This window comes from Diorhabda sublineata, unplaced genomic scaffold (genome assembly GCF_026230105.1).
Source record: "Diorhabda sublineata isolate icDioSubl1.1 unplaced genomic scaffold, icDioSubl1.1 Dsub_99, whole genome shotgun sequence".
NCBI lineage: Eukaryota > Metazoa > Arthropoda > Insecta > Coleoptera > Chrysomelidae > Diorhabda > Diorhabda sublineata.
In genome coordinates this window covers 7,321-22,615 of record NW_026614322.1, presented here as the reverse complement: position 1 = coordinate 22,615, position 15,295 = coordinate 7,321, and the positions used below count along the sequence as shown (strand labels likewise).

Here is a 15,295-nt window from a genome sequence, read left to right as displayed (position 1 = left end):
TACTGATGATTTTGTTCTTCATATGTAATTGTGTCTTTGGGGACAATTGAAGGTTTATACTTTATACCGTGTACACTTATACCGTATAAGTTTGTTTGAGGACCTAACATTTTTGATATGTAAATGTGTATTTGGGGTCACTGGAAAGGTATATACGGTATAAGTTTATACCGTATATGTTATACAGTTTAAACTTATACTGTCCCCGTATAAACACTTATCCATATATATATATATATATATATATATTAGTTTCAGTGCATCTTCGAGTTGCAAAGAAAAAATTGGGAGTACTCCCACCCCAATAAGAGTTCAAGAACAACATAAAATAATAAGAAGAAATAGTGTTACCGAAGGGATTACTAACATTCAAGTTCGTTCAAATTGTAGTAATTCTGCTGGAAAAGAATCGAGATTGATGTCGTCACTCCGTAATGTTAGAGAGAATTTATTAAAATCGCCTTATTATAATTCAAAGACTGGAATACTAGTCGATAACAATACTAAAATAGAATCAAAAGTTGAGAAAATAGTCACCATTAGAAAATCCCTTAACTCGTCGGTGAGTATTAATTAAATGTTACATAATAAAAAATTCAGCTTTTCAATTAATTTTGTGAAAAATTTGTTTCCCGTCTGTTTGCGTTCGACATGGAAATAGCTATTTTGTGACGATTTGCAAAGAATTACATAGAAAAAAATTGATGGTGGAAAATCTATCATCGAATTTCACAGATATTATATAAAATAAAGCAGATGGGTCAAATCTCGCAGGAATCAGCTACAGGCTATAATTATTCTAAACTCATAAAATCTTTTTTTTTTTCACACTGAAAAAAATATGAAGAAGACCTATCCAGACTGAATTGTAGGATGATAAGAACCAATGCTTCAGGTGCTCAAGTGAAAAATACGCATTTGCAAATTAAATATTCGGTTTTTTTTATGTTGAGCCTTTTAAATTTTCCATTTTAATTATCCTTACTATCCTTACTTATGTTTTAATTTCGTACAATATTTTGAAATTTAGTTATTTTTAATGTTTAGGGAAAACCGAAGAAGTCCGAAAAAGAGAACATTGGTTAAGGAATTAATTTTGCAAAATAATAACATTGTGATACTGCAGGCAGAATTTTAATATGGTTGTGTAGTTTTCGATTTTAATTTTGTTTAGATAGTTTTATTTTTTTATTAATTGACATATTTTTAATGTTTTTTGATATGCAATGAATAAAATTTTTTGAAAATAAATAGTTTTTTTTATATTTTCCTTATTTAGTCGTATTAAATTCGATCATTTTGTGTTTCAATTTATTTCTTTAATGACAAAAACAATTTTTTGTTGTTAGTGGTAATTGTTGTAGTTTTTTTCTTTGTAGGCTTCCAGTCTAATAAGCCGTTTGGAAAAAATATTCTCATATCTGTTGACCAGATGTTTTATTGCTTGTTCTCGTTTTTATGGCTGTGGTAGGTAAAGATGTGGATTTTTCCAATAAGACCCTTTCAACATGTGCAAATAACACAATAATAAAGTAATAAATATTATGGGTTCCAATGGTTTTATAATTTGTACAGAGCTGGCCAAAAGAAAATAGTTTACTATCATATTTGGCATGATTGATTATCAAATTTTCAGAAAATGCTGATATTTTTACCGTCTCTCCAAAATAATATAATTCTCAACACATTAAAATTTGAATTCTTTTCTAATTTATAATTGTTTACTTGTTATACACGAAGTTTGTTTAAACTTGGAAAAACTATATGATAATTAAGTCATGTAATGAAAATTATTAAGTATGACAATTTGGAGAAAATAGTTGATTATATTATTGCAGCTTTGCTTCAAAGTGGAAAGGTTTGTCTTGGTAATAAAAAAGACCATTTTCTTAATGACTATCTTTATTTTGTATTAGTTCTGAATAATTTTGACACTTGGTATCATGTATTGTCCGTCCCATGGAGATTCCGAAAATCACAGTAGTTTTCGAATTTGAGGAATGGTTTTCGTGAAAATCCAATTTTCTCCTCTTGATTCACCCACCGCCATCTGCCCGATACAACACAAACTTTCCTCTCTGCTATACAGTGAGTAACTGTGAGGAAAGTGTGGTTCGGAAATTATGGCACAGAGAATGCACGTGTTTTGTAGCGCCTGTCATATTCGCAACCCGTTATACGTCTCATAGATAAAATAAAAATATGTTATTGAATTGAAACCACAATCGTTTTACTCATTCTATGATTTTACGATTATGTCGCTGTCTACCGAGCGACGCCGGAAACTAATTATAGTCTTTCTCCTGTTTATATAACGACCAGTTCGAAGCATTGTGTATAATTGGTTGCCTCTCCTTAAGGGTGAGACTAAATCAATTATATACAAATTTGATATTTCTAAAAACAACTATCTAAACACATCAGATAAAGGAAAGTATCGAAAAAAATATGTGGTATCATGTATTTTCTCATAGAGATTTCGAAAATCACATTAGTTTTCGAATTTAAGCATTGGTTTTCGTGAAAATCAGATTTTTACGTTTTTTCTCCACTTTCCCCCCCTAAATGATCTTTTTTCGAAAAAACTGATAGCTTTTCTGGGATCCTTATACCAAAATACCGCTCTGTGCAAATCACATTAGTTTTCGAATTTGAGCAATGGTTTTCGTGAAAATTCAATTTTCTTGTTTGATTTTTACTGAAAGTGTTTTTGTAACGCCTGTTATATCCGCAACCAGTTATATGACTCGCTTTTAATTCTCAATTCCCGATCACCAAGTTTCACATTTTCCATTTGGAAATCTGATTGTACAGCATCGGCATCTTTGAAATTGACATATCTAAATCCTTTTCCCATACTGGTACGAGGGTCTCTGACAATTCTAACAGCTGATTCTATCAAACCATAAGGTTCAAATAATTTCCATAACTGCTCTTCTTCAGCTCCTTAGGTCTCAAAGGAATAATAAATATAATTAATACTTATTGAATATTCAAAAATATGTATGTCATTAATAAAACTTACAGAAATCAAAATTTCTAACGAACACACAAATGCTTTTCTTTGAAAACATTACCATTTTGTTGAACTGCATTTGAGCATCTTCTTGTTTGACAAATCTGTAAAAAATGAAGGTAAAAAATGCCAATACTAATGAGAAAATATTAAAGCAATCAATAATAAAATTTAATATTAATTTCCATTAGTTACCTATGTTGAATCTGTTAATTAATAAATTTAGATAGCATTTGAAATAATATAATATATCTGATTTGGAAATTAAATATTACCTTATAAAACAAAAGATAGATACATACTCTTTATATCAGAATGAAATTCTTTTTTGATGGAAGCGACTTTTTTGGGTATTTTTGGATCACAACGGGTATACCTTTAAACCTTAATGTCTTCTCAATTGGTCCATATTTATATTTTTAAAACACTTTTGATATTTTTCTTTTTATAATCTATAGAAACATTTCACTATCAACTATACTATTTACAACACTATTTGTTAATAATTTCTTTATTTTCAGACTACATTCTAAACTATCGTTTCCATTTACTTGTTCTTCTTCACCGTTAACCGATCCATTTAAACGGCTGCTAGCTGATAATTTTGTTTTCTTTACCTTATTTTTTTTGGACTTGGTTCTGTAGTATCCTTATCCTGATTTAATTGTTCTTTTTCACCATCAACATCCATCATTTGATACTTTTTTTTTATTTTTCATTCTCTCCTTGTTGATTACCTCTCTTACCATTTTTTTCTTTGCGTTTTTTGTTCCTCTTTTGTTTTCAAAATAGATGCCGAACTACTCACTTCATTATCGTGTTAATTCAAATTATTTTTACTAGTTGATAAGCATTTCTTTCTTCAGATTAGTGTTTCCTCCATCGTTTAAATGTTGTTTGATATCCAACTTTCTACCCTTACCTTGTTTCTATTCGTTTAGTTTGACTGAAATTCTCCTGACTTTAATTTTATCATCAGTGTTATTAAATCAGCTATACTTCATATCATCATCATATGTTCAGAAAAACAATGGTTATTGTTGGTTGATATTTATATTTGAAAAATAACACGTGCGGTGCAGTTTTGGAACTCTTTTTATCTGTTTGTAGAATAGTTTGTTTACATTATATCGAGGGTTTAATACCGATAACGAAAAATGATCGTGCAGCCCCTTCTTGGATGCCTTTGTCTTTGTTCCAAGAATTGTTTGTTTCTAATATATTTTTTTTGATATTTATGAGATTACATTCAACAGAATTGTTAGAGAGTTAAGGACCACCCTTCACTATGAGAAATTTTAAAATCGCATTATTCTACATAAATAATAGATAGTAATACCAAAATATTTATATATGTTGAGGATTTAATACCGATAACAAAAATTGACCGTGAAGCCCCTTTTTAGACGCCCTCATCTTTGTTGGAAGAATTTCTTATTTACTTCACATTTCGAATTTATTTTTGATATTCATGAGAAAAATAATGTTCAATAGAATATTTTCTTATATGGTTTATGTAATTTGGGGATGAGGACCACCCTACATTATGGGAAGTTTTAAAATCACAGAATTCTCGATATCAAGATAACAAAAAAGTTTTGATTTTGTCTTTATACATATGCAACTAATTTTTTGGAAACATCGTTTCAAATTCTACGATCCTTAATTAATATAAAAATTTTCATGTACCTGTAATCACCAATGAAAGTACTAATTCGAAAAACGAAGGTATGTCGTAAAACATTAAAAGTATATATTACCAAAAGGAAATTACTATTATTTGCTGCCCATAACCTCTACTTATATAGCCATTTAATAATATTAAGTTATTGTGAATTGTAATAATTAAATCTATGCCATGTTTTATTGTATGAAGTATATCTATTATCACTAATTATTCGAAACTTTCTTAGAAATATTATTAAAAATTTATATTGCTCTTTGAAAACACTATTTTATTCAATATGGAAATTATATAACAAAATATGTAATATTTAATTACTTATTATTTAATAAATCAAAACTTTTACATCTTCTCAGTTCATTGACCCCTTTCGAATTCCTTGGGAATGTCTAGACTTGTTTTTGACTTGCGCACTTTAAATGTGACGTCACAAGCTTTAAACAATGCATTTAATTATTTAGATAATGAAACTTTGACAGTATTACAAATTCGGGCAGACATATTTGATGCTAAATTTTCTATTCGTAAAATTTCGTGCAATTTTGTTTTCGATGGTGAATGAAAACTATTTTCTTATTGATATAGGTAAGATATTATTCTCTTTATGTAAAAATTAACGAGATTTGTCCAATTAAAGTTTCCAGGAAAATGAACGATTTCAGTGTATTACATTTTATGGAATGCTAATGTTATATTATTATTTTATTAATATTTTCAAAGTAATTAAAATTAAGCATATTCTTCAGATAATTTGAAATTGTTTGAATCATTAATTTACTTATAAACATTAAACAAACGATAATCTAAAATATAGCATCAAATAGTTCGTTGACCCTTGTCTGTCTAGACAGCATGTCGGCCAACTTTGTATGTCGACGCAATTATTGTTCACGTCAAATCTTTTCAACTGTAATGTGTTTTTTCATATAAAAATATATATAGATATTAATATTAAAATACCTTATTTCGATTGTAGTACAAAATAGTTATTATTAGATAAATAAAATACAGAGATACCGGATTTGTTCGATAACGACAAAAAAAACTTTCGATTTCTAGTTTTAAAAATGTGACTAATGTTGAAAATTTTTATTAGAAACATTGGAAATTCTCAGTATATCGATAGAAAATAGCTTTTATTTGAAAATTTTCGTGAAACGGATTGAAAATAAACATTAAAAATTATTTGTTTTTCTTTGATCTTTGTGGACGTGCGTGTTAACAATAATCCGATAAAGAATTTTCCGTGTTTTAATGCAATATTGTGAAAATTATGGATAAACGGAAAATTCTTAACTACCAAGATGGTGATTTCCTCATTTGTGAACTGGTGAGTGATTTTTTGTCTTATTCATTTGATTTTAAATTTACTACCTAAAATATTTCTTGTCATTTGGTCTCAGATTATGGAGTGAAAACTATTTTCTTTTATATGTCGGTTATATGCCGCCATTCTTTTGGAACTTTGAATTTTCAAGTGCATTAAACTGGGGATCTTTTAATAAAACAAACTTAATCTAATCGTTTTTCACATATTTTTTTTTGATTCGATAGATACTCAATACATAATTAGCTAAAGGGTTGTTACTAAACTAATAATTGAGTTTTCTGTTTCATAGAAAACTTTCCAAGTGAAGGTTTCTAATATTTTTTTTTGGTATTTGTTCCTCTTGTTCAATAATTGGTGGGTATAGGAAAGAGAAAATTATTTATTGTTTGAATTTAGTGCTTAGCTGCTTCAATATCTTTGTTTTTTCGAATAGAAAAAAATTTGAGCTAATGAAGTTGTCAAGAATGTTTTTCTGGTGACTGATTTGCATTTTGAAAACTGTTTAGTCAAAACTTTCAATATTCACTTTTCAATTATTTAATTTCTGGTGTGAGCTTCTCGGGGTACAATAATTCCTAGGTAGGTAGAAGATAGTCTTTAGGGTTGATATTTCAATATCTTTCGAGGGATTGTTATTCTATTTTTAAAATTTTATGTTTATTTTATTGTACAAATGTAATAATTATGATTGATATTTTGATAAATTGTTGAACCTTCTCAGACCCTTTCTTTATCCTTCCAAGAATTTTATCTTCAAAAACCAACCACCCTTTTTTGTTTATTTAAGCAAACTTATATACCTCTTCTTGATGTTTCCTTTTATAATTCGTATTCTAAATGTAATATCCAAAATTTAGGACTTGATAAAGGCTTTATTTAGTACTGGGTAGAAAATGAAACAGAAATTTTGAAACTTGAAATAAATTCTACACTGTATGAATTCTACGTTCTTTCTTTACTTAATAAACATTTTCATGTACCTACCTGTAATCACTAATGAAATTACTAATTCGAAAAACGAAGACGTAGAAAAATTGAAAATATATAATAAGTACCTATCTAGTGTCCTAAAAAGAAACTTTGTTAAGCTTTCTTAACCACTTTGTCAGATATCGTCGATTAACATCCATTGAAGCCCATTGAAGTCGATTGTCACTTTGTCTTGATTGAAAATTTTCAAAGTCTATCTTCCTCATTTGAAGTCGAGTTTCAACATTTCTCATATATTTGAATGAGTTTGCATCTAACTTTGTCAGATATCGTCGATTTACATTCATTGAAGCCCATTGAAGTCGAATCTCACTTTGTGTTGATTGAAAATTTTCAAAGTCTATCTTCCTCATTTGAAGTCGAATTTCAACATTTCTCATATATTTGAATGAGTTTGCATCTAACTTTGTCAGATATCGTCGATTTACATTCATTGAAGCCCATTGAAGTCGATTCTCACTTTGTGTTGATTTGACATCTCATATTTTCTGAAAAATTGGTGCGAACTTTTTGAAACTCATTGTATATATAATTATTTAAAAAAAAATGAAAAATTAGTGGCCACCTGATAACTGAGGTATAAATTCATGATTTCTTTCACAAGCTAGAAACTAATGTGAAAATGACTTACGCTTATTTGTTTTTGTGACATTAACAGTCTCAGTATCTTCTGGTATGTAAGTTGGATCATGTAATGAATTATCTCTGTCCACACTAAGATCACATTCAGAAACTGCAATATCTATAAACAAGATAGGTAGATCACATTATCACTTATTATGTAGACCTACTTCCTTATTAGATTAATTAAAACTGACAGCAACAACTATAAGTTGAACATAGACTTACTTTTTTAAGAACAAATTCACGTCTATTGAGAAAGTACCATACTTACTTTGATTTATTTTTGTATCATCTGCCTCATATGTAGGATAACATCTAGAATTATCTTCATTACCACAGAGATTAGATGTAGAAATTGCAGTATTCATATCTAAAAAGGAATGGTGCAAATGAAACAGTTTATATACATAGATCAATGATTAATTATAGAGGATTTGAAACTAATTTAGTAACTATGTATAGATTTCCATCCAAAATTTTACAAAAACAGGAACTGTTTCAGATATTTTATAAATAATATAGTTCAACTTACCATTCAGACTTTCAATATCTTCACTCATTTGGATATCTCGTTTCTTTTTTTCCAATATATTTCTATTATTATTGAGAAAAACTATATGAGCTTCATAAAAGCCCATTTTTTTATATGGAGCCCACACCAAATCTCCTTCAATTGGAGTCAACTGCCTTGTAGGTACTATGTACAGAATTTTGTCCTCAATAAACCTCACTAGACAGTATTTCTTACTGTTGTCTATAAATAATTATCAACAGATAGTATTTACATTTTCAGCAGAAATTATCTGAACACCCGAAGGTCAGGTGTTTGACAAAGCTAGTAAAGTCCATTTCAGAATAATCGCAATACGCATCTAAAAGATTGATAACTCGACAGAATATGAAAACCATTTCGTGAACTTTTTATTTCTATGATAATGAAATTTTCAATTTTCATTCCATTTCTCAAGAAGCTACAAGTACTAAATTATAGCTTATAGAAGCAGATTGCTCACTCAATATTGTATCTCTCATACACACTCCTGGGAAACAACCTTTGCTCAGAAAGTTTGTCAGTTATGACACACTGTTGTTGGATATCTTATTCTGATAAGTTTCCCAACAGACAAATCCTATCTTACTTCGCTACTGCATAAAATCGTAAATACATATGCATAACTAGATTCTAAAAATACATAAAAAATATTATTTAGCATCCTTTAAACGTTAAAAATAATAACATTGGGCAACATTGTAGGTTCGTTGTTCTTTCACATTTTTAAGCTTAAACTGAGATAAGATTCTTACCCTTTGTTGTTTTGCCAGTGTTTCCCCTATTTTAATTGGTTTTGAGTGTCATTATTCTAAACAGAGTATTATTTCATGTGAACTATAACTATTGATAAAGTAAAAACTGCACATTATTGTTGTGTGTGTCGTATTAATTCCACTTCCACGTACAACAAAAACCTTCAATTTTTAACAAAATTTCAACAAATAAATTGAATACACTCCATAATAGACAAAATAATAAATATATTACTGATTATATTTCTAAAACGTTTATAACACAACTATTAAACAACTCATTATAATTACGTCATATTTTATTTTTCAAAGAAACCCGTCAGTACAAAGTACCTTATGTTCAGGATAACTAATCAAAAACCAAAAGAATAAATTGTGAAATGTACAGATGTTTCACAAAAATAAACAAACTTGATTCGAGTTCTTACAACACTGTGTTTGTCCTCTAACACCAATAATGAATTTAATCAACTTTTTCGTTCATAATATTAGTATCACTACACTAATGGTTAGTATTTATTATTTAGTTAAATCTATCATCGAACAGTTTATATTATTTAGTGTTGGGCATTGTATCAATTGGATACACCCCTGAGCGCGTGGAAAACAATTTCTTGTTGCGCCGTGGAAAATTTGAACCATGAACATCAAAAATGCCGACATCGAATGAGCCATCAACTGTTATTGTAAGCTTTATACTGTGCTTTTGGCTTTTACTTTATTTCACGTTTAAGAATGACAGAAATTCGTTACTGAACGCGGTATGCAACAGTAAAAAATTGTATGAGTAATACAATCTCTCTAATTTGATTTAGAAAAGATACAAAAAATGGAATGCACTATAATTATCCAATGATATATTAAAACTAAAATATAGCGCGATTATTCTGAAATGCCACGTGCAACACATCGGCAGTTTGAAAAATGGCGACTTATATCCTAAATACACATTTTCAATTTGATTTCACATTTATCAGTAAAATTAGATATTATAATTACCTTTTACTTTACGAAATCGATTCATACTTTCTTTTGTCGATAAAGATTATTCACCGGCAATATAACTAAAAAACGATATGAATTAAACTGTATCTATAAGCACTTAATGATATAGCTTTACTAATGGAGAATAGAAAATGGATCATTCCAAAAGAACAAAACCGACGAATTTAGAATGATTACTGGAAAATGAACAATGGAGTTTACCAATTGCATATATTAATATATATATATACCTAATTAGCCACATTTATTAAGCTGGTCTACTATAATCCCCGAACTCATAGCTTCTTTGCAAATTCTTTCAAATATCATATTTGAAACATAAGATACCACTAGATGGAACTTATCAAAGTACAAAATTTTTTGCTTGTTTTTTTAACTAACATGGATTCATATTTGAAATTCGTGAAAATAGGGTTTTATCTAGTCTTTATGTCGAGATATTCGTTCTTTATTGAAATTTTTCATTGTTTCAAATTGCAAAATAATAGCATCCAATGGGAATATTATAGGTACCTACCTAGATGGCTTCCAAACTACGCAGTTCTGTAGATTCAACGATAGAGTGCGCAGTATATATTTCAAATAATGTTGAAAAACTGTCAAATGTCAGGAATAATTTTAAGACTTGAAGTCACTGGGCCCAGTTCTTCGAATAACAAAACCCATAGAAGGAGAATTAAATACTTTATTTTGAAGCCAACATATCTATGTCTAGAGTACCTTTATAACTGTCTTTGCATCTAAATTGTATTATGTATTTCTGTTTCTATTTAGAAAAAATATAGGTATTTATGTTGATATTTTTACCACCTGCATATATCATAAATAATGGTAAAGATTAATACAATAAATTATAGTAAACGAGCTCCAGATATATAATTCGATTAAAACTATATAATACCTACCTATGTATTTAAAAAAATTAATTCGTTCATATGAGGTATGTATAGACATTCGATTTTAAACATCGCCGTAACTTCACTAATTCTTGTAATATTAAACCGTTCATTGTTAATCCTTTGAAGTGGCGTTCTAATCTGTTTTTAGGCGTTTTTGATGATTCGTCTCCTCTTACCAAAGTAAGTAAATTTGGACAAAATGATTTGTGTTCAGTAGACAACAAATTTGATTACTGGAAATTATTACCGAATATACAGGGCGAACCGAGGATCTACAGTGTTTTTTTAATGAAATGTCATGTATATTAGCATATTTTTTTTCAAGCAGTTCAGTGACCTCCAATCACCCCTCCAATATTATTGACATTTCCTTAACCAAATTATGATTTTTTTTATGAAAATGAAAATCTTATTTGCAGATGCATACCGAAAAAACCACTGTCATCCTTCATCATAGTTACGGAACTCAAGAGAAAATAATTATGATACCATTTGATAGATAGATGTGCGATGTTTCTGGTCCATTTCCATGCCCTACAATTATACAGAGTAGCTGAAAATTATTTTTCTAATCCGAATTGTTTAAAATGAATTTTCTAGTTTGTTTTTTCAAGTGGAACAACTCGTATATTTTCGAGCGTCTGATGTAGAATATTTTTTGTACATCCACCCATATCGCTATTGTCTCTCAACAGGTCAAATTCTAGAAGCAATTAATAGTTTTGCTATTCATACATAGGTGCGCGTTCCATTAAATGCACTATTCGGACGTAGAATCGACAGTCGGCTATCTTTCCCTAGTTTTGGGTATCGCCATCTATGAATCGGGAATTCCGCTTCAAAACTTAACACGGGGTAGATTATCTAGTTACTACATATAATCAAGGATTTCATGCAGATCATAATTTGGTAAATACCTATTCCCAGAAATGACAAAAAAGCCCAACAAAATTAGCACTGAATTCTTGTTATTGTATATGCATGTTAAGCCGCGTTTACACCGGCGTTAATAACACGAGTTTTAATAAAAAGTTATTAACTTAACTGAATCGCCAAAAAATTTCTATTAACAAAAGTTAATAACTCGTGTTTTTAACAGAAAATTCCTTGTTATTAACAAGATTTATGTTATCCATCAAGAGTTGGTAAAGATTAAAGGAAATGTGTTGTGTTTCAAACAAATGTTAATAACAGAAGTTAATAGCCTCTTTTAGCGTGTTAACTTTTGTTAATAACTGGTTCCTCTCTTCCCCGCAACCCCCTCGCCCGGCATGAGCGTTGATACTGGCGAAGTGACTTTTAACTTTTGTTGATAACAAAACTAGCAGCCAAAAGAAAATGTTATTAAGATATGTTAATGACTTTTCTTATTAACACCTGTTAATAACAAAAATGTTAAAAAACTCGTGTTATTAACTCCGGTGTAAACGCGGCTTAACAAGGAATTTTCTGTTAAAAACACGAGTTATTATTAACTTTTGTGAAGAGAATTTTTTGGCGATTCAGTTAAGTTAATAACTTTTTCTTAAAAACTCTTGTTATTAACTCCGGTGTAAACGCATCTTTAGTAACTGGCATTTTGTAATTAATTACTCGATTAATTTGGCAACAAGGTTCTGTTTTTATTCGATATCAGGTATTGTCGTTCTTGTTACAGATATAGTCACAGTTATAACAAAACAGTGATAGATTTCATAGGTTGTCATTTCTACTTCATGGTTATTTTAATCCTATCTATGAAATGATATATTATTATACCGAGTTATACTTTGACCACATAATAAATTTTGAACTAATTTATATAATGGAATGGGGTTTTACCAGTCTCTAATTTTTATTAATTTAGTTTTTTTCGGTATTCGTCTAATTATATTCACTTCCGGTTTAATCGGAAATGATATACCTTTCATACTTTTCAACAATCTGAAAATCCATTCTTTTCCATTTCCAAACTACTTAGTATATTTTTTGTACTGGGTGTGATGACTTTATTATAGTATTGTTTTTTCGAAACATGTAAGGATGCATGAAGTTACTATGGAGAATGAAGACAACTACTTGTGAACGCCGAAACAGATAATTAAGAAATAAAGAAATCGATTCACATTTACACTATCACTACACAGACATACACACTTCTCAATCTAACGCGCGTTTCCATGACTAAGTTCAACGACTTCAAACGCCCAAAAAGATACGCAAGTTTGAGTGTCTGTATAGTGGTATTGAAAAGTGTGTTCAGTATGAATTTCAGCAATGGTTCCAGTAATTCCATTTCGGATCTTTCGTAATTATTTAGTAATTATTATAAATATTAATCGTTTCAATTCTCAATAAGGTTATTTAATGGTTGAAAGTTATGTTGTCTATCATTTCTATAGTCAACTTGTGAATCGTTACATGTTCCCTAAAAACAATACTGACTTCAAGCATCAATATAACTATCACCCTGTACAATAACTATACTGATTAGAGTATTTTGGAAAGTGAAAAGAGTGAATTTCCAGATTGTAGAGAATTCTACAGTGTGTTCCATCTGAAATAAAAAGTTGACTTATTTACGAAATGCACTATTAGAGAAAGATTGATAAAAACCCAATTCCATTATATAATGGGGCTTAAAAGTTATTCAAGTTTATAATGGGTCCAAATATAATGGTGAATCGTCCTGGAAATAGTTACTTTGCGGTACGATTTGTATGAGGTGGTATATTCAATGTTAATACAACTAGTGATTACATTTTTGGGATAAGCCTGTTGATTTATTTCAAGAAACTGAGTTGCATGAAAAAACAACATGGATAGTGTACTATTTGTTACCCTTGTTAGAATGTGAAAATTTTATAGGATTGGGTTTTGTTTTTGTTTCTTAGCTCTTGCACACTTATAATAGAATCACCACCAGCTGTTATTAGTGTCACTTGTATTTTGATTTAAAAAAAAACACAATTTTCATGAGTTGAATTCAAAATCTACTGGCCTGGGGTATTATTTATATACTAGATATTACATCCAATTTTTTTTATTTAATAAGCACATTAATCTGCTTCGATCTATTTTCCGGCAACGCTATAACCGATTTTTTGAGGACATACCGAATATACCATTATATACCGCATAAATATTTGAAGTTTCAGTTTGGGGACAGTATAACTGGTTTGCTAAAACCGTATATACCATTGTATATCGTATATATATTTGATGTTTCAGTTTGAGGACAGTATAACTGGTTTTCTAATACACATAACTATTTCTTCGAGGACAGTATAAAGTATATAGTATATACATCGGATGTCCCTGTATAAACACTTGGGCATATATATATATATATATATATATATATATATATATATATATATATATATATATATATATATTAGTTTCAGTGCATCTTCGAGTTGCAAAGAAAAAATTGGGAGTACTCCCACCCCAATAAGAGTTCAAGAACAACATAAAATAATGAGAAGAAATAGTGTTACCGAAGGGATTACTAACATTCAAGTTCGTTCAAATTGTATCGTGTTATACACGAAGTTTGTTTAAACTTGGAAAAACTATATGATAATTAAGTCATGTAATGAAAATTATTAAGTATGACAATTTGGAGAAAATAGTTGATTATATTATTGCAGCTTTGCTTCAAAGTGGAAAGGTTTGTCTTGGTAATAAAAAAGACCATTTTCTTAATGACTATCTTTATTTTGTATTAGTTCTGAATAATTTTGACACTTGGTATCATGTATTGTCCGTCCCATGGAGATTCCGAAAATCACAGTAGTTTTCGAATTTGAGGAATGGTTTTCGTGAAAATCCAATTTTCTCCTCTTGATTCACCCACCGCCATCTGCCCGATACAACACAAACTTTCCTCTCTGCTATACAGTGAGTAACTGTGAGGAAAGTGTGGTTCGGACATTATGGCACAGAGGATGCACGTGTTTTGTAGCGCCTGTCATATTCGCAACCCGTTATACGTCTCATAGATAAAATAACAAAATGTTATTGAATTGAAACCACAATCCTTTTACTCATTCTATGATTTTACGATTATGTCGCTGTCTACCGAGAGACGCCGGAAACTAATTATAGTCTTTCTCCTGTTTATATAACAACCAGTTCGAAGCATTGTGTATAATTGGTTGCCTCTCCTTAAGGGTGAGACTAAATCAATTATATACAAATTTGATATTTCTAAAAACAACTATCTAAACACATCAGATAAAGGAAAGTATCGAAAAAAATATGTGGTATCATGTATTTTCTCATAGAGATTTCGAAAATCACATTAGTTTTCGAATTTAAGCATCGGTTTTCGTGAAAATCCGATTTTTACGTTTTTTCTCCACTTTCCCCCCCTAAATGATCTTTTTTCGAAAAAACTGATAGCTTTTCTGGGATCCTTATACCAAAATACCGCTCTGTGCAAATCACATTAGTTTTCG

General features: G+C 29.6%; 1 protein-coding gene across 1 annotated transcript; it reads right to left on the bottom strand.

The window, feature by feature from the left end:
• Positions 1-7,651: 7,651 nt before the first annotated feature.
• Positions 7,652-10,145, bottom strand: LOC130452348 (uncharacterized; the record flags this gene model as incomplete). Its single annotated transcript, XM_056791553.1, has 4 exons — positions 9,949-10,145; positions 8,177-8,398; positions 7,916-8,014; positions 7,652-7,762 (listed from the first exon to the last, which is right to left on the bottom strand). Coding segments are annotated over exons 1-4 (457 nt in total), but the record flags the coding sequence as incomplete, so codon positions are not given.
• Positions 10,146-15,295: the final 5,150 nt, after the last annotated feature.